Here is a 21,077-nt window from a genome sequence, read left to right on the forward strand (position 1 = left end):
GAGCAAAAATGCAATTGGCCCTCCAAGGTTGACAAAACCAGGGCAACCATTATCTCAGGCTCTTTCTCTGAAGGTATGGTTTTCTATCTTTGCTTCTCTCTGTCCTCCGACTTCAATCTATTCTCCCTACCTGCCAATTTTCTTTACTTCTTCACATACATGGAAGAAGACAATGGCTCCATATCTGAGTATCTGCCTGTTCCAGCCCTGAAGTGGGTATATCTGCTGCATACCAATTCCAAATTCCTAGGAAAGAGGACTTAATCAATCTAGCTTTGCTGCACTGATTGTGGTGATAATGGGGTGTGGTGTTCCATAGTACTAACTTGACTGCCAGGGCTCACCCCAGTGGGAGAAGAAGAGGGTTCTTGGAGAATGGGCTGAGTGCCATAGCACCCTCTAAAGTATCTCCCATGGCCAATAGGACTGTGGAACATTTGCCAAACAAATGAATAATTGAATGACATGAAACTCAGCTTTCTCTAACTTCAAAGCCCATTCTCTTTGTACTACATCATACAGCCTCCAAAATGTTTCCATTTGAAAAAAACTGATTTCATTACCTCTGTAAAAGAGAATGGTCTTATATTAGGTATCTCCAGAAACCAGATGGCATATTCAAATTAGGATAGTTTGGGGAATTTCATAAAGGTTTATTTATAACGGTGTGGGTAGGTTGTAGGGAAGTTGCAAAGGAGCTACAGTACCCCAAATCTGGTATTAGAGGGGCTAAGCCTGAAGAGGTAATGGGAGATGCAGTTCCACCACTTAGAAATAGATAACTAGGTAGAGAAGGCTACAATGACAAGAGCTGAGATCTTACCTAAAGGGACTCAAGTGAGCTTGCCACAATGCCACAGGGAAAGAGACAGAGGATTAAATAGCCTAACCTCACATTCCTACTTCCCTCTAATCTTCTGCCTATACTACTCATTGGCTGAACCCAATAGAAAGCCAGGGGTCAGGGGATCTGTTGACCTGGTTCCATGCAGGTCAGCCTCCCAAGCCCAGAGCTGGGTAAAGACGGCCAGGAATTGATCTGCAGAGGCAAAGAGATATCTAGGCCTGTAGACTAGAAAATAAAAACAAACGTGCAATCAAATTGGAAGTCCAAAAAGATAAGACTTTAAGAGTTCCCTATAGAGGACCTAGACATGTTTAATTTTCATGTCCTGGGTAAGCCATATTTCTAGATATTAAAGTGAATATTTAGCTTAAGTCACTAATGATGAATGCCTCAGGGGCTTCCTTGGGGGGTTCAAGGCTCTGGACACTCCCTCTCCACTCCTACTAGAAGAGTTTTGCTATTTTGGTTTAAAACATCAGGATTCTGCTACGTTGAGAAAATAGCGCCACAACACCTCCAGGTACTATGCTAAGGACGCATAAATGAATCATATATCAGTGGGGAAGACAGAGAAGTAAAGAAGTAACAGTACAGTGTTAGGAAAATGCATTGGTTATGAAGGGAACCCAAATAAAGTCCAATGAATCCAGAAAGGGGAAGGAGTCAAGGAAGGCTTCCTGGAGTAACTGCAAAGGGAGGTAAAGAAGTTCCGAAGACACCGGCGTTGTCTAGAAGGGAGGAGGGGCCCAACAATTATTCACCATCACCTGAAAATATCGAAGCTACAGATCGGTGGACTAGGCTAGGAGGTAGGAGGACTCGACGTGATAGGCAAAGATCTATGCTCAGCCCAGCCTCCAGCCTTGTTCCGCCCCCATCCCATCCCATCCCAGCGCATCCCATCCTCCACCAAAGGGGAGCGGCATTTCAGCATTTCCACTCAGCTGGGAGGGTATTCCAAACCCCAGAGACGCAGCTACCGCGGGGCGCGGCTGCTGCCTAGTCGCCCAGAATAGCTCGTGTTCCCGGGAGGTCTTCAGGTTAGCGCAATCCCGCCCCAGCGCGGCCAAGAAGACGCTCATTGGCTGCCATAACGGTGATCCGAGAAGTTGGGGAAGGGTGATTGGCCGCAGGTTTGTTTTGTTTGTTTGTTTGTTTAGTGCTGACCACGCCCATCTTCTTTACCCTCCGCAATCGGGTCAGGGCCCAAAGCCTCATGGGTAGTTTGGGCATGCTAGATTGGGAAACATGGCGTCGGTTTTAGGAGGGATCCTGAAGGCTGGAAGAGCTGGAACCAGAGCTAGAATTCCTGGGTTCCCTCCCCACGTTTTCAGGGCCTGAGCTGAACTGTGGTAACCTTAGAGGCTTGTCGTGCATCCTCCCGCGACAAGTGGTTTTGCATACGGATAGTGAGGGGGCTGGGACGAGACGGTCATTTCGGAGTGATTTCTGGTTGTTGCATTTACGTGCGTTTTCGCAGTCGCTGGGGGCTTTTCGTGTGCCTCCGGGCTCAGGAACCGGGGCAGAGGCTGAAGCAGGAGACACCACCAAGGCGTCGGCTTCTCTGGCGTTGGAGCGCTGCCTCCGCGCCCCTGCCCCTGCAAGGTCCGTTGGTGCCCCAGCCTCCCAGAGCCCAGGTCCTTGAATGAGAAAGTGCTCGCCTTGAGAAGACAGTTTAGGTCGCTCATCCCGATTTTACAACATTCCTGGCCATACTCACCCTCCACCTTCCACGTTGAAAGCATTTCAACAAGGAATCAGGCAGTTCGTTATACCTGGAGTTACTCAACCCCAGCTTCTAGCCTCCCCACCCCACCCCACCCCACTTTACAATTCACTGCTTATTCTTTAAGGCTTAGTTCTAATACCATCTCCTCAGTATAAAGCCTGCTCCATTCTTTGGGACAGTTATTCAGTTACATCCTTGGGCTAAATGTGGGCTCTGGAACTGCTGCCCACTTAGAAATGCCATTTGAAATGTGTGATTTTGAACAAATTAACCTCTATGAGCCCCAGTTTTGCCTCTTAAAATGGAGGTAATGTACTTCCAGGGTATTGTGAAGATCAAATGTAGAGCTGTTAGAACATAAGTGCTTGATAAATGTGAGCTGCTGTTATTATCTGCCCTCCCAACATACTTTGTATAGGCCCCTTATAACGTTTGTTCTTTATATTACCATTAATATATTATATTATATTGCCCTATTAAACTTTGAGCTTAAAAGCCAGAACTGTGTCTTGTTACAATGTCAGCGTACAACAGTGTTGGGCAAATGTAAAGCCAAGAAATTTCTTGGAAACTTTGCAAAAAGCACCCTGTTCTTTTCCTTTCTTACTTTTTGTTTGTTTCTCTTAAAGCCTCTTTGAGACAGGAATTCTCAAACTTGGAGAAGAAGCTGAGATCCTAGGGGGAAGAATAAGCACTTCTTTTGTTCTCCATGGTGACCACTAAGGCCCTATCCTTTCCCTTTCTGCTTGACAATTTTAGACAGGTTTCATCTTAAGTATAGGCCCCTGGCCCCTTTTCTCAGAGCATTTATTTTAGAAAACTTGTAATTGCCAATCTTTTTGTGCCCCTTTTGAAATGTATATGAATCTCCTTTAAAGCCTTTTGCTAGTTTCCAGACCCAGGGAAGGTCTTTCTCAATGACCTGGGAGCCATCCCTTTTTAATTTTATTTTATTTTATTTTATTTTATTTTATTTTATTTTATTTTATTTTATTTTATTTTATTTTATTTTATTTTTTATTTTATTTTTATTTTTTTTATTATTTTTTTTTAAATTTTTTTTTCAACGTTTATTTATTTTGGGGACAGAGAAAGACAGAGCATGAACGGGGGAGGGGCAGAGAGAGAGGGAGACACAGAATCGGAAACAGGCTCCAGGCTCCGAGCCATCAGCCCAGAGCCTGACGCGGGGGCGAACTCACGGACCGCGAGATCGTGACCTGGCTGAAGTCGGACGCTTAACCGACTGCGCCACCCAGGTGCCCCTTTTATTTTTATTATTAATATAATTTATTGTCAAGCTAGCTAATATACAGTGTATACAGTGTGTTCATGGCTTCTGGAGTAGATTCCCGTGCTTCATCACTTACACGCTACACCCAGTGCTCATCCCAACGAGTGCCTTCCTCAATGCCATCACCCATTCCCTGCCCCATTAAGCCTCAGTTTGTTCTCTGTAGTTAAGAGTCTCTCATTGTTTGTGGGAGCCATTCCTTTAAAATGCAACCCTCAGGAAGATGGCATTCCTATTTCCTAGTCTCTATGGGAGGGTAGGAGCCCAACATCAATGGGCAGCTTGCTCCAAATTGCAAAACTACAACCTGTAAACTTACTTTTCCTATGAGTAAGACCAGTCACCACACACAGGTAGCCCTACTGCAGCTCTTAAGAACTCTCCAGCCACTTGTTTTAGTAGAGTTCAATCTCCTATTGCAATAGTCTTTTATTATTTTTTTATGTTTATTTATTTTTAAGAGAGAGTGAGAGCAGGGGGAAGGGGAGAGAGAGAAGGAGACAGAGGAACTAAAGCGGGCCTCTGCGCTCATAGCAGCGAGCCTGATGCGGGGCCTGAACCCACAAACTGAGATCATGACCCGAGCTGAAGTCAGACGCTCAACTAGCAGCCACCCAGCTTTCCCTCCTATTGCAGTAGTCTTAAATAAAGTCTTTCTTTCCTGTTTAACTTTGCCTGGTGTAATTTCTCTTCGATAATGGAAAATTTTTTGTTCTGTGTTTATTGTTTCTTCTCAATTATAGTGGTGTTTCATTTCTTCCTCCTTGCTGACTGAGAAGTGCTTCTCACATGTCCTCTGATATCTAGAGATTCACCAATTTGGACTCAAAAGATTAGAATTTTGTGGAGTGAAGCTACTGCTTTAAGTCATTGCAGAAGGTAGTGTGATTTGTATAATGTGGAAAGGGTAGTACATCTATTTGAGGGAATCCTAACTGAGGTGCATTCATCTTATGGAAGTGGCACCAGAAAATAACGGACCTGTTCCCTTTCCTATTATTAAGAAAGGGGCATGAGAAAGATGCAATTGAAAAAAAAAAGAGTGGTTAAGAATATAATGCTCTTTCAAGGGACGCTAAATTTGGTTAAGGAGAAAAGCTAGAAGAAGTGAGAGGGGTTAGGGTTGCAAATGGAAAGGCTTCTGCAGTGGTAGAGATAGTGTGGAGAGGTGTTACTTAAAGTACAGGGAATGAAATATGTCTATTTAAGCTGGGAAGTAAGGTGCAATGAAATGAAAGATGGTTGGGAAAAAGGAAGGCAGTAGGGAGAGGGGAGTTAATTTGGAGTATATACCAGGGAAGGAAACTAATAGTCTGAGAAGCTTGGAAGAGGCATTGACCACTTGGATCATAAGGGAAATATCAAACCGTCATGTTACTTAAGGAAACTAGAAGATTTAGAAGGGATTTGACATATTGGTCTATCTCACCTGCATTTCCTCAACAACACACAAGCATAAACATAAGTTGAATGCAGTGTTATGGTAGCCACTTAAAGCCATCATAAAAGTTCTCCCTTATGGGCTAATGGAAGCTAAGAAGATGGGGTTCAGGCTTATCATCCTTAGTTTTTCTTTTTCTTCTTTTCTCTGACTTTTCTTAATGTCAACACTGCTCCCTAATTCCCTTTTTCTTAACTTCTTCCCCTATTTTTTCTTATGTAGGAGTGGGGTGGATGAGGGTGGATTCAGGATATGAGAGTGGAATGTGAGAAAGAAAAGAACACTACAATGATAAGTTGAAAGAGAAAAGTTTGCTCCTAAATGTGTATGCAAAACTCAGGCTAGGAATAGTATGTAAAAGTACTGTACGAAAAAAATTAAATGGAGTTAAGTGCACTTATGCCTTTAAAAGATGTGACAACATAGAAGAAAAACATGAAAGTCTTAAATTATCCTCAGGAAGGCCTAAGAGAAAACAATGCTTGAAGTGAAATCAGACGGATGAGCATTAGACATCAATAGGATCTTCCAGGACTGATGCTAGTAGAATGAAAGCTATGAATGCTCTTTCCTGGAGGCTCTCAGCATTGGAGAGTTGCCCAATTGTCAAGACTTGGGTGGGCGGGGGGAGACCTCTCTTCCAGGAGTCTTCCCACTAGATAGATTCTGCCTGGGCCAGGCTGGTCCTCCCAAGGGCCCTCACCATGGCCCCCTTCATTTCCTTGTTTCGAAAACTATAGATGATGGGGTTGCACATGGGGGTGATGATGGTGTAGAGAAGGGAGAAAGGCTTGTCTTTGTCAGGGCCATGTGTGCTGCGAGGATTCATGTAAGAGAACATGGCTGAGGTATAGAGAAAGATGACCACAGTCAGATGGGAGGCACAAGTAGAGAAGGTCTTCCCCCGACCTGAGGAAGAGGTTCTGCCAAGGATGGAGGCCAGGATGCGGGCGTAGGAGATAACAATGAGCACCATGGGGCTGAGCAGCACCACGATGGCATCGGCAAAGATCATTTTCAGGCTAAACTGGGGGTCTCCACAAGAGAGGGCAATCACTATGGGGGCCTCACAGAAGAAGTTTTCTATGTGGTTGTCTCTGCAGAAGGGATTCCGGAATGACATATACTCAAGAAAGATGCCATTGATCAGCCCAAAGAACCAGGCAGTACTCACCAGCCTCACACAGACATGCTGGCTCATGATCTGGGCATAATTGAGTGGGTGGCAGATAGCAATGTAACGGTCATAGGCCATAAAAGCCAAGAGGACGCACTCGGCTACACCCACACAGAAGACCAGGTACATCTGGGTCAAGCAAGAGACAAAGGAGACAGTGTGGTTCTTGACCACCAGGTGGATTAGCATCTGTGGGATGGTGGTGGTGATGAAGCAGACATCCAGGAAGGACAGATGGCCAAGGAAGAAGTACATGGGGCTGTTGAGTCTGGGGTCTGTCCAGGTGATGAAGATGATGAGGCCATTCATGGCCATGGCAAGGCTGTAGAGGGCTAGGAAGAGGGCAAAGAGCAATGCCCGAGTGGAAGAGGAGCTCTGCTCGAAGCCCACGAGGATAAACTCTGTCACTGTGCTCCCATTCCTTAGGTCCACCATCTGCGGCCTGCTTAAGGAGGGAGGACAGGAAAAGCACAGGTGAGATAGTTGTAGGGGAATGCAAGGTACTCACTTGGGCCCAGAAACCCAGCTATAAAGGAATAACGAGCGGCAGTAAACATTTTAGAACTTTAGTAAAATATGTAAGTGGCCATGTTATGGGGCAGTGAAGATATCAAGGTCACTATAGGCTGCATACATGGAATTGTAATAAAAAAATTGAGGAAGTGATGGTTATACTTTACTCTGGTTTGGTCAGGCCTCAAGTGAAGTACTGCATCTTATACAGGGCTCCAAATGTTGGAGGATTAGCCACTAACAAAAATGTATTCAAAGGTGCAAAACTCAGATAGTAGGCTAACTGAGGAATGGTTTAAGAAATTGAGGAATGGAGTATTTGAAGGAAGACACGGTGGCTATTAGCTTATAGAAGATCATATTTAGGAAGCACTTGGGAAATGTTTAAAGACATATTTTTTCTAGAGGAAAAAAATGCTTAGTCTTAGTGTATATATTTAAAACGATAAATTATTGAAGTTTCAGAGAAAACAATAACATTCTAGACTTTGGCATTGTCCCTTAGCTGATAATAATTTGGATACTTCTGGAAACAGCCATGCTTACCAGTCATCCATCCTCTTTCCAGACTCCTTCTCCTAGTGGTTGCCACTATTGCATCAAACACCCATGCTGTGCGTGCTGGAGATGGGGCATACTTGTGAACTCTTTATTGCGTGCTTTCCTCATAGGAGACAGTTTCCCTACTGGGGTTGAAACTTAGGGCTCTGCACCATTGGGTGGAAAGTATGCAACCATCACCGTGAGACAAGGGAAGCTATGAGCAGGGCACAAATTCAGCCTTTTTGGAATGGACCTTCAGAAAATCTTGATCTGTCCCTTGGCTTCTGGGATAAGTCTTGTTCTTTTTCTATCATCAGAGAATGAGAATTCAGAAACTCATGTTCTTTTCTCATTATTGTAAATTTTAGGAAGTCATTATGTTCATATTAAATCTCTCTTGTACTTTTCATCTTGTCTTTGAGTTAGGATATCAGATCCCTTCCACTTTCAGATGCTTATAGTTGGTTAGTATATTCCTTTTTAACCTTAAGTTCTGCCGACTACTCTTCATTTTCTTTTCTCCCACTCCTTTTTCTATACACTCTCACTCTACCCCCTGTGTTAGTCTTTTGCTCTCCCTTTTCCACTTCTACTTCTCACTCTTTCTTCCCCCTCTCCCTTTCTCATATTTGGTGTGGGTGTTTGCCCTTTAGCTACCTCTGGGTGGACTCCCTTCTCTTCTCCATATCTTTATTTTTTTCTCCATGTCTTTAAATATCTCAAGTTGCCTATCTTAATTTTAGAAGAGATGTACCCAATTACTGCCACTCCTTTTAGCTTTGTATTCTCGGTAGGTGATTTCCTGATAGGTCAGGCAGTGGGCCATTCCCATCATCTGTACTTTGGAATGCCCCTCTAGAACTTGTACCTAGATATTCTCCTCTTCAGGCCCCAGAAAAGGCAGGGAGGGTCAGAGAGCAATGTTTAATCCAAGATATGGCTTGGAATCACGGACCCAGTGGACATATTGGGGCTGAGGTCAGAATCTGGGCAAGAGAAGTCAGTGAGCTATGCTCCAGACAAGCCTGGGACTTGTCCAAGAAGAAACTGAAGTTCAACCTAAGAAAGCACTAGGATCTATAGGAGTATAAATTCTTATTTGTGGTTCACAGTCCCAGAAAGAATACTCTGTGATACCTGGCATCTAGTGCCCTGTTAACAACCAGGGTTAACCAATCAAGCATTGGTATAAATAAACAGGATAATAATTTGAAAATCATATCCCACCTCATTCTGTTGCTTGGCTGGTGGTGAAGTTTGTCACTGAATCACTGCAGCAAATAATAGAGAAAATCTCATTGTATTTGAAGAACTGGTCCAGGGAGGATGGTCTGACCTGATGGGCCACTCTGGAAGAGAAGTTGTGGTAAAGACCTTGTTAGTTCTTTGATATTCACACCATAGGTGATGTTTACTTAAATAATAATATTAAGTTATGTGCGTACTGCACTTCAACTGTCACATATTCCATTTGTTAATAACCCTATTTGCTCCGATTTTTTCATAGTGTATGTTTTGACCTTCTCAGGATTTTTAAAAAAAATGTGTATTTATTTATGTTGAGAGAGGAAGAGGGGAAAGAGGCAGAGAGACGGAGAATCCTGAGCAGGCTCCTAGCTCAGTGCAGAGCCCAAAACAGGGTTTGATCTCATGAACCTGGGGTCATGACCTGAGCCGAAATCAAGAGTTGGATGCTTAACTAAGCCACCCAGACACCCTGCTTCTCAGGATTTTTAATTTTGTCTCAGTGCTAGCTGAATCTTTGCACTTTGACTTGAAAATCACATGCTCTCTTAATTGTTACTTAAAGAAATACCAGCAAGAAAATAAGAAAACATTCATTCTCCTTTAGCTGCTGATAATCTCATATTATTCTAAAACATGTCCTTGAAGTTATTTCTGACCAAAGAATTTTCTGAGACTGGATATAAGAAATTGTTGCTATGTGCTGTAAACCTAACCTTGAACTTCTAAAATATCATTTTTATTGGTGACCTTAATTATGGCCATGGTAATATTTAAACTGATAACTCTCTGTTTTCAGAAAGGCACATATACTTGTGAGATTGCTTTGTTAAACTAGAAGAGGATCATGGGATTTTCTTATGCCAAGTGTACAGATATAAGATAAATAACCACCGCTGATGCCTTGAATTTCTTGTTTAAAGAGTCAAGGGTCTGTAATCTCATTTAAATTAATAATAGTTTATAAAATAGTCCACACATGTCATGACATTTGAACCTCTGACTTAGTGTTATAGTTTAATGATATAATTTAATCTCATTGAAGACCCTCTGTTAAGTTATGATGGACAATGTGGATGAACATCATTTGGCAGGGAGAAAGGAATAGGGAATACATTATCAACTGTGGGTCTAGAGTGGCTTCAGAATTGATTAACTTACTGTTCTGATTCATTTTAGAACCCATCTGCAAGCAAAATAGATGCTTGAGGCTCTAACCCTCAAGCCTTCTCCAGGGTAGGCTCTAACCCTGTTTGGGGAGACTCTGTGGTTGTAGAGTCTTGCCAATACAGAGGAAATTTTATCTGTCTGACTCTGTGCTTCTGGATTAGGAAGTCCAAATGCTCAAATGTCTGCTTTGTTATTAATAAAAATGATGTTTTAGCTTCCATCTCAGACTTGTCTTATTTCTCAGATGATTCAGACTCAGTTGGGAAGAGCAGTGTTATTTAATGAACCCCTCAAAGTCCCTAATGATTATTGTTAGTAATATAATCACATATATGGAAATAAAATTTAAACCAGGAAATGTGATACAGCCTTGGTTATAACGAAAAGAAACAATGAGTCACGATGATGTCTGGGAAGATCCTGAGAGAGCAGAGTTGTGCTGATACACATATGTTGAATGCTCAAAGTATAGTGCTGGTGAGTTAAGGGAGAGAAGTCTACATTCCATGACCACAGGAGCACAATGAACAAAGTGTGCTATTGTAGACTAGACTGGTGGGAAAATGTCTCATTATAATGTAAGATTTTGATTCCTGTCATATTTACTGAAGAGAATCAGGACACTATTGAATACATTCAACAGTTAGCCACAATGCTCCTGTTGCTTTCCTAGCATGCTATGACCACAGGAAAGAAGATATAATACAATACAGCACTGTATTGTTTATTCTGTAGAGTATGTTTGTTTTAAGAATGAGATTAGTTCACTTAAGTTGTAAACAAATTCACCAGCCCTGCTTAAATCATGTAGATTCTCAGAAAGCCTCAGCCTCTGTGAGGCTTGGCTATTCTCTTTCAGGTCTGCTGTAAATAAAATGTGCCTCTAGTAATTTCAAATCTTAAATAGCTTGAAACCTGGTTTATCTTCTGCATACCCTGATCCCTTGCTTTTTGGATTAAATACATAATTTCATGACCAAGCAACAGAAACATTGTGGCTAACTGTTGAATGTATTCAATAGTGTCCTGATTCTCTTCAGTAAATATGACAGGAATCAAAATCTTACATTATAATGAGACATTTTCCCACCACTCTAGTCTACACCCAAAAAGCATTATTTTTCTGAGCAGAAAAATTTTATGATAGATATATTTATCAAGGAGTTCATGGAGCTCTGGGGAATCAGTAGGTATATTTCAGAGTGTCTGTGCATCTCTGAAATGTTGTAGGAAAACATGTGTGCACGAGATCATTTTTCTTGGAGAGTTCATAGCTTAATCAACTTGTCAAAGGCAACTGGAAACCACAAAGGGTAAAAAACTTGTCATTTAGAGATTTGAAGTCACTAAGTTCCCATAGACTTCTCTTCTTTAGACTGAAAATCAAAGTATTCTTTTATCTTGCTGAATTGTTTGTTTCCTCAAAAATATCTCTATGGAGTGTGATTGAGACATGGTTGAGCACCCAGCTCTACCACTGGGGTATGATCTTTAGATCATAGTTATTCCCAAGAGGTCTCAAAGAAGTCATCCAGGAAAACAGTTTATTACTAGCTTGGGCTTTGGCTCCCAATCCTTATGTTAGAGGGCTCCTAGCTCTCATGTTTGAGGAGGACCACATGGTAAGCTTTCTTTGCCTGGGCCACTTAGTGTCCTAAGGCCTACAGTGCTAAAAGTAGTGAGAAGTCTCCTGGTTTCTATCCTCCAGACCTATATTCCCATCTTACTATCATAATTAAAAGAAGAATAAACAGGCCTAAGAACAGGGCTGGGATGGGGAGGAGGGTACAATAAGATGAGTAATTAAATAGCAAATTTATGATATAAGTTCAGAAAATGAAATTCTAAATCACCATGGAGGCAATATTTCTGGCCATATGAACAACCAGGTCTTATCTAGAGACAGTATCAATGTTTGTTTTTTTGTTATTGTTGTTGTTTTGTTTGTTTGTATTTGGAGAAGTAGGAGGAGGTAGCAGAATTAAAAAAAAAAAAAGGAGCTTCAATGCCCTTGAGGAAGTTCATCCTGGGAAAAACCTCTATGATGACCAGTGGTTTTCCATTTCCTTCAAGGTTAGGACAAGCAGAAATGGTAGCTAGATGAACTTTCTGTCCCATAAGGGCTTTTAAACAATGATATTACTGGTTAAGGGGTATAGTTTCTTGCTCTGTAGGTTTTTTGAGAATATTTCACTGAAGTTCTAGTATGTCAAGTCTGTTTTAGACTGGTCCAGTACCAAGGCAAAGGACAGACACCAGCCTACATAATTATCAGTGCCCCCAGGAGGATCCATGGCTCCTCCTCCTATCCTTCCTCCTCAGTTAATTGTATTATTTGAACCCTAAGTAACCTAAATCAGAAACCACAAAGTCACCTTTCACTCTTGTCTTTCTAACCTCCATATTATATTAAGTGCCAATATTCTTTATCTTCTCCTACTCTCCTACAGACACCCTAAAGTCCAGCTACAACTCACATCCCCCACAATACCATAGGCCTCCAAGTCTCTGTGTATGCGATTCCCTCTTTCTGGAATTCATTCTTCAGACATTTTCTCTATTTGGCAAAATCTTGCTTTTATAAGACCAACATCAAGTCCTGCATCCATAGTGAAGCCTTCAATTACTCTTGCCCAGGTCAGCCCATCTGAAGTGGCACTCACTCCTACATCTGCTAGGGGAAACACTCATCACATGCTACAACATCTTCCATCTATTACAAGCTCCTTAATCATAGGGATTTTACATCTTTACCTCCTGGAAACTGCCTAGCACATAGCTATATTTGCTGAAAAATAGAATAAATGAACATCTGAGTTCCAACTTTTTGCATTATTTAATGTTGCCAGTGGCATCAACTTTATTTTTTTAAATTTTTTTAAAATTATTTTTTTTAACGTTTATTTATTTTTTGAGAGAGAGGGAGCTGTCAGCACAGAACCCGATGCAGGGTTCGAACCCACAAGCCATGAGATCATGACCTGAGCCGAAGTTGGACTGAGCCACCAGGCGCCCCCGGTGGCATCAAGTTGGGAAATAAATTCCTTTAAATCCATTTTTTTAAGTCTGTAAAATACATAATTGTATGGTTGTTCTGAAGATTAAGAGGAGATTTATTAATTCAATCAAAAATGTGTGTGTATGTATAAATATGTAAATCCCATAGAACAGTATTTGCAGTAGGGAAAGTGCTCCACAAAACTAATGTTTCCTTTTCTAGGTCACTGGATAACTAAAAAATATTGAGACATTTACATTTTTAAATGTCAGTAATCCTCAAAATGCCTTGAAGCCTCTTAAAAACTGAATCCACAAATTAAAAATGTATTTCTAAGCATTACGTTCTGGCAAAGCATGCAGTACAGTTGGGGGTAGAGATATTTTTACAAATGAACTATAATATGATATGGTTAAGAGCTCTAATAGGGCTTTAATAAAATATTGCAGAATCTCAGGGCACCTGGGTGGCTCAGTTGGTTAAGCATCCAACTTTGGCTCAGGTCATGGTCTTATGGTTTGTGGGTTTGAGCCCCATGTCAGGCCCTGTGCTGACAGCTCAGAGCCTGGAGCTTGCTTGGGATTCTGTGTCTCCCTGTCTCTCTGCCCCTCCCCTACTTGCACTCTGTCTCTGTCTCTCTCTCTCAAAAATAACATTTAAAAAAAATTTTAAAAATACTGCAGGATCTCAACAGTAGTAAAATAATGAAATGCTCAGGGGAAAAGTGTATAATAAGAAAAGTGTAATAAGAAAAGGCTCAGGAAAAAAATATCTGCTAATGATGGACAGATTCAGAGGCTGTTCTTGGAAAAGGGCATTTTTATAAAAGAAAAAATGGCCAATCTAGGTGGGAACATGGATTAAGTCCAGAAAATCTTCAGTTTAGATATAAATTGAAATTATACATAAACTTTGAGGAAGACTCTAAGAGGCAAAAAGTGGCCCTAAAAAAGATGTTCTTTTAGTAAATTGAATTATTAGTAGATATGTGATTATTGTGATATAAAGGATAGATCCAGTGATGAAAACCAGTTTCTCCTCAATATTTATTAAGGAAAATAGAAATTCCTGTACCCAGTTTGACAATGAATGGGCAGATTGGAGGCATCAACTTCCATAATGGCTGATACTCAATAATTTTGAAATTAAATATATAAAATAAAACATTTAACTAATTGGGGCTTATTTGAGAATTGAGTGGAGATATTCACTGCTTCTCAAGGCTAAGAACTGAGAGACAGGCTGAAAAACTCTCATAATTAAATAAGACTAGATAAACAGGCAGCCTTCAGGAAGAAGGTAAAGGCATCCACTCTCCTGATTCCAGCCCTGAGAATGTACAGTTCACCCTAAAGTGAATAATCAATTTCTCTTTGTTAACTAAGAATGAGATTTTAAAAAACAAAAGAAGGACCATTGATCATTTAAAAATACAGGCATGATGAAAACCTCTAGAAAGCTACAAGGGCCCTTGAATTAACTCTGCTAAAAGAGAAGGGCAACCAGTATCTACAGAGCTCCTTGTTAGTGAGAGTGGGGTCATCCATAACCAGCGATCAGGAAAAATGTACAAGTTGCAGACCTATCTGTGAAGGAAGAGAACCAAGTATTTTGTATCTAGCTGGATTGTATCTCACATCAGAATTATTAGAAAGACAGGGGTGCCTGGGTGGCTCAGTTGGTGAAGTGTCTGACTCTTGATTTCAGATTAGGTCATGATCCAAGGGTTGTGGGTTGTGGTTGTGGGATTGGGCCCCATGTCAGGCTCTGAGCTGAGTGTGGAGCCTGCTTAAGATTCTCTCTCTCTCTCTCTCTCTCTCTCTCTCTCTCTCTCTCTTTCTCTGTGTGTGTGTGTGTGTGTGTGTCTCTCTCTCCCTCTGCCCCTCTCCCTTGCTTTCTAAAATACAATACAATACAATACAATAAAATAAAATAAAAGATAAGATAAGATAAAATTTTAGAAAGATAGTAACCTACAGTGAGACTCTTCACCAGGAGCCAAAAAAAGTGAAACTAGAAAGACCTTGTAAGACAAAAGCTGTCACCCATCAGGCCTTATTCTGAGACCTATTGCAGTAGCCCCATCATTAGAAAGACAGTCCAGGCCTTTACCAAATCCTTACATTGTCAGAAAAAAATAATTGTTTTTCCTTCTGATTTTATGCATTATTCAGAATGCCCTGTAATTGTGGTATTTTTAAAGATTTAAAAAAGCTTTGGACCCTCATGAGTTTTGCTAACACATCCACATGAACTTTGAGGAATTTAAGAATAAATTGGAAGACGACAGGTTGTGCCATGTGGTACCTAACAAAGTTTTATAGACAAAAGCATATGGAACCATGGTTGAAAAGATATTTGGAGGACAGATGTAAATGATTTTTAAGGAAAGACGATCCATCTCAATGTCTTACTAAATCACTTCAGAAGTGTTTCTATAGATCTACCATTTCCCCTCTTGTCTATTTTAAGCTCATTCCCATCTCCATTTTCTTAAGTGAGATGGACACGGAGTAGTCTCTTTGCTCCTCCATGTGCATTTTCAATAATTGGCTTGCAAGAAAGATTTATCCAATTGAGTTAAATTGTAGAAATGTTCTAAAATCTCTCATTGTGTCTCTCTTAGTCTTCTGCCTTCTTTTTGCTTCAGCTACCTCTTTGCTCCTGGATTCACTTCAATCTCTCCATATCTCTCTGAAACTGAGGCCCCCAAAGTACCTGCAGTCCCCTGATGATGACCTGGCCAGGGCGAAATATTATAAATGTGCCAATGCTGGGCATGCCAGATGCCTATTATGGGCTAGATTCCTGTGATGTCCAAAAGGTAAATGTAGGTCACACACTCTCCCAGAAGACCTTATTGATCTGCACTAGTGGGAGATACCATAAATAATGGAAATACCAAAAATAACGTCAGGTTCATCATAGCTCAAGTTCTACCTCCGTATTTTGCTTCCCTCCTTCTCGTAAGACATGATCATCCATTGTGCTTATCCATTCTCTATCTGAGCCCTAATGTGAACTTCCTATTCCATTAGAAGCTATAATGAAACCAGACTAGACTTGTTGCTCCTCTCCCTTGTCAGTCACTTTCAGTGTGGAACGTTAAAGAGTAAAACAACCAAAAAAGCAAAGGGAAAAAGAGAGAAAATGATATGCAAAGGTATTCATAATGATATTCCTCTGAATGTTGATGGCCTGTGTATATGTCCAAAGAGGGATGAGTAAGAAATTGAAGAGGAGAACTTAGTAATCAAGAATTACTCAACATCAGCAGATTGGATAACTTCAGCTGTTCTGCGGCATTAGTTAATCTGAGCTATTTTACTATTTAAAATGCCTGAAGAAAACTGGAGTGACTCTAAATGGCTTAGAGAAGAAAGAGAGAAAAAAATTAGAGGTAATGAGAGATGGGGAGGGGGGTTGTGTACCAATAGAATAGAAGAATATAAAGCTGAAGCACAGAAAGATTCCTGGACTGAGAAATGGATGATTTTAAAAGGTGAATAGTTATATATTTAGAGATTCAAAAACTACATCTATAACCTGATCTTATCACTTTATAGGGAAGCAAAGAGGCTAATGGGGTAAAGTACAGGGACTTTGGAGGCAAGCATACCTGAAATTCAGCCTTGGCATTGTCACTTACTATAATGTGGAGTTGGCTAGCTGAGTCACAAGTTTTTTCTCCTATAAAATAAGGATTAACTAAAATAATGTACAGTTAATGGGTGGCACAGATTAGATAATAAATAAAAATTAGTTGTGATCTCTGTTTCCTCTTCATCTCCTTGTGGTTTCACTTCACATGTGGAAGGAATATTGTAAAGATCTGTCCAGTTTCCCACTTGCAGAAACTCAGAGAAAGGGAAGGATCTCATCCATCCTAATGGTTCCTACTTCTCCCTGTCAGGAGGGACTTTCCATCTAAGTTTTTTCCCCCTAATATATTTTAGTCCCATTTTCTCTTAATCTTCTCCCAGAAACATTGCAAAAAAATATCAGCCCCAAGCTCTGTATCACAATCTCTAGGAAAGGATCATCATTGAGTCACTTCTCAGCCTCTCTTTCTCCAGGTAACAATAAAGAAAAATGCCAGATAAATAGAAAACACTGACATGCACAAGCATAAAGAGGAAGACTGAAAAAGGAAAGGAGAAAAAGTAATCCTCTGGGAGGATACTAGGATATCCTAGGATATCTCTGGTATAGCAGAGAGATCTTACCCACACCAAACAAAAAAGGAGTAAAAATGTTAAAGCCAAAGAAAGAATTAGAGAGACTGAAATAGAGAAGAGTGAAATAGGAAAGAATGTGCACATGTGACAAGATGGTGTATGTGTGGAAAAGTGATGAATAGGTGGACATTTAGGGGAGTGATAAAGAAGCACATCAAGAGACAGAGAACTAAGAACCCAAATCTCAGCACACACACACACACACACACACACACAGAGAGAGAGAGAGAGAGAGAGAGAGAGAGAGAGAGAGAGAGAGTGAGAGGGCGAGAAAGCCAAAGCCAAAGGCAAATGTGGAAAAAGAGACTGAGAGACTGACCAGGCAAGCTAGGCATGGCTCCCTGGTCATGTGGAATCAGAACTAAATAGTCAGGTACTTGGATTCTGCTTCCTTAAGTTCTAGGAGTATAAGACTGACCTTCTGGATTGTCTTTCTCTCTGCAGCAATTAGAGACTGGTCTTTGCAAACTAGACTGGCCCCACCAGAAACATCCAAGCCATAAGCCCCTCAGTCAGAGCCATGAGGGCTGGTGGGCAGACTCTGAGAGCCTGGTGGGGACTCAGAGGGAGATCCCAAGAAAAGAGTAGCTGGAGAGAATTAGAAAAGTGGAGACAGAGCTAGGCATCTAGAAAGCGAGAAATAGACAAGGTGGAGGTTAATGGAGTGTCCTCTCCTTCATGGCCACTGTGTGAAGAGCCTGGTGTGATCTGAACACAGGTGGTCACTGAGGGAGTCAGGGGGTATTGATCTCTGATAGATGCCAACCAAGTCAGGCTCAACTTTCATTGCGGAAGTGAGTACATTTACTGACCTTCTCCACGGGCTTTGGTACATGAGGGTGATGACATTGGCTCTGCTGATCTCAGCCCCAGAAGAGGGATCCACAGGCATAGAGTGAGGGTACCGTAAATTTTGCTGCAAACCAGCTGCTTGTTTATAGGACAGGGAGTATGACATCCTTCTGTGAATGCACATGTGCAAGGTGTGCATGCATGCACATATGCACATAGATGTGAGCTTTTAACTGGTTACTGCTGGGAGCCAACTGTAATAAGGCCAACTATCTCTTCCTGAAGTGTTACCATTCTAACTGGATCCCCAGGGATAGTCTCAAACCAGTCCAATCCAAGACTCCCTCGTGAGGCTATGTCCATGGCAGGTGGCCTGGAAAGTCTAGACTAGTCTCAGGTTTTCCCAGAGAAGTTCTGGTCCATTTACCAGGTAACTTGATAGATAAGGGGCCTAGCAAATATCATTATCCCTGTGTTTTCAGCTTTAAATCTGGGAGCCCTTTAACTCTTGTCTACCAATTTTATTTTGCATTAATTTTCTAGTTAGGGTTTCTGATGACTTGTGCCCCCAATTAAATATTCACTTTCATACAATTACACTACATTCAACACAACAACAAACACTGGCTGAGTACCCACTCTGCTCCAGTTACCTTGTTAAATGCTGCCAATAGGGTGCTAAACAAACAGCCACAAGCTCTCCTTGATAACATGCCTCCCTTCTAACTGCCATCCTCTACCTCTTCATTATCACACTTCGATTCTTCAGATCTGGAATGACCTTCTTTTTAGCTTTTTTTTTTTTTTTTAATTTTAGAGAGAGAGAGAGAGAGTGCGCGCACACAAATTGGGGAGAGGGGCAGAGGGAGAGATAGAGAGTCTTAAGCAGGCTTCATGCTCAGTATGGAGCCCAACACAGGGCTTGATCCCATGACCCTGGAATCATGACTTGAGCCGAAATCAAGGGTTGGACGCTCAACAAACTGAGTCACCCAGGCGCCCCTGGAATAACTTCTTCCCCCTGATCCACCCACTGTTCTTCCCAAACCCTGCCTGCCTAGTACTGAATTAGATTCAGCATAACTCAAAGAACTTCAGTCATCCTCATATCCCCTCAATCCTCTAATGCTCTTCTTTCTACCCCTGGAGAGCCTGGAGTCCTATAAAGTTAAAGTTCATGATGCTTGCGTCCTGACTCATTCTAAATGTGTGGGATGGCTTTTTGTCTCCACTCACCACCAACCAAGTGGTCTCCAAGTCTAGGTCTTACAAGATCTAATATAATTGGGGCATTTGGGAAACATAATTCAGTTTGGAGGAAGACACGATTTTCAAGCATAAGTCACAAAAGCTAAGCTTCAGGATATTGACCTTTGCAGTACAAGATGTCTGACATTGTTCCGACACCAATTCAAAAACTCCTAAAAAAAAAAAAAAAAAAAAAAAGCCAACTTGTCAAGTTATTTTTTATTTATTTATTTATTTATTTAAAAAAATTTTTTTTTCAACGTTTATTTATTTTTGGGACAGAGAGAGACAGAGCATGAACAGGGGAGGGGCAGAGAGAGAGGGAGACACAGAATCGGAAGCAGGCTCCAGGCTCTGAGCCATCAGCCCAGAGCCCGACGCGGGGCGCGAACTCACAGACCGCGAGATCGTGACCTGGCTGAAGTCGGACGATTAACCGACTGCGCCACCCAAGCGCCCCAAACTTGTCAAGTTCTTTATAGCTATTTCTTTAAAAAAATTTTTTTTAATGTTTATTTATTATTGAAAGGCAGAGAGAGAGGGTGAGCAGGGGAGGGGCAGAGAGAGAGGGAGACACAGAATCTGAATCAGGCTCCAGGCTCTGAGCTGTCAGCACAGAGCCTGACGTGGGGCTTGAACCCACAAACCGCGAGATCATGACCTGAGCTGAAGGCGGACGCTTAACCGACTGAGCCACCCAGGCACCCCTACAGCTATTTCTATACCATTAATTGATATTGTAAAAAGGAACCTTATTGGTGTCCTCACTTCCCTATAACCTCTGGTTCACAACATTTTAAAGACAGAATTCCAACCCAAACATGATATGCAATTCAAATTTGGGTGAAAAAATAATTGTAGTTGACCCTGGAACAACATAGGGGTTAGGGGCACCACCCCATGTGTGGTCAAAAATCTGTATAGAACTTTAAAAACTTAACAACTAATAGCCTACTATTGACTGGAAGCCTTATGAATAACATCTACAACTGATTAAGACACATTTTGTATGTTATATGTATCATATGTTGTATTCACACAATAAAGTAAGCTAAAGAAAATGTAAAAATGAAAATCGTTTTAGGAAGAGGAAATACACTTACAGTAATGTACCATAAAAAATCCATGTGTAAGTGGACTTGCACAGTTCGGGCCCCTGGTGTTCAAGGGTCACTTGTAAATCAAAAAAAGAGATGTCCAGGGGCGCCTGGGTGGCGCAGTCGGTTAAGCGTCCGACTTCAGCCAGGTCGCGATCTCGCAGTCCGTGAGTTCGGGCCCCGCGTCAGGCTCTGGGCTGATGGCTCAGAGCCTGGAGCCTGTTTCGGATTCTGTGTCTCCCTCTCTCTCTGCCCCTCCCCCGTTCATGCTCTGTCTCTCTCTGTCCCAAAGGTAAATAAACGTTGAAAAAAAAAATTAAAAAAAAAAAAAAAAAAAAAAAAAAAAAAAAAAAGAGATGTCCAAAAGTGGTATAATTTCAAGAGCCATTAGGGCAAAGAGTTGTTAACTCTATTGACGCTATGTGAGGTAAGTCTGCATATATTTCCATTTATTTAGATTTTCTCTAATGACATTCCATAAATTTATATGCATCTTTCCATGATGGATTACCCTTTTTCATTAGAGTTATTCCTATATATTTTATATTTTGGATAGTTTTTAAAATCATATCTTAAAATTTTAATTTTCTAATTTGTTGGTATATAGAAATGCAATTCAGTTTTTGTACATTGATTTTGTATCCAGTAACTGTGTTAAATTATATCAATTTTAATATATTATTTATGCATTCTTTTAGTTTTTCTGTGAAGACAATCATATATCATTGTAAATGAAGGCAATTTT

At 41.1% G+C, this 21,077-nt stretch overlaps 1 protein-coding gene across 1 annotated transcript in view; it reads right to left on the reverse strand.

Annotated features, from left to right (window-relative positions):
* Positions 1 to 3,789: 3,789 nt before the first annotated feature.
* The window catches only part of LOC101097405 (olfactory receptor 10AD1), a 121,438-nt gene continuing 104,150 nt past the window's right edge, over positions 3,790 to 21,077 (reverse strand). Inside the window, exons 4-5 of the mRNA XM_045061685.1 lie at positions 8,772 to 8,893; positions 3,790 to 6,930 (exon numbers count right to left, since the gene is read on the reverse strand). Coding sequence (XP_044917620.1) covers positions 5,967 to 6,930; positions 8,772 to 8,776 — 969 coding nt within the window. The 5' untranslated portion in view covers positions 8,777 to 8,893 and the 3' untranslated portion in view covers positions 3,790 to 5,966. The remainder of the gene's footprint in view (positions 6,931 to 8,771; positions 8,894 to 21,077) is intronic.

Source organism: Felis catus, chromosome B4 (genome assembly GCF_018350175.1).
Source record: "Felis catus isolate Fca126 chromosome B4, F.catus_Fca126_mat1.0, whole genome shotgun sequence".
Classification (NCBI taxonomy): Eukaryota; Metazoa; Chordata; class Mammalia; order Carnivora; family Felidae; genus Felis; species Felis catus.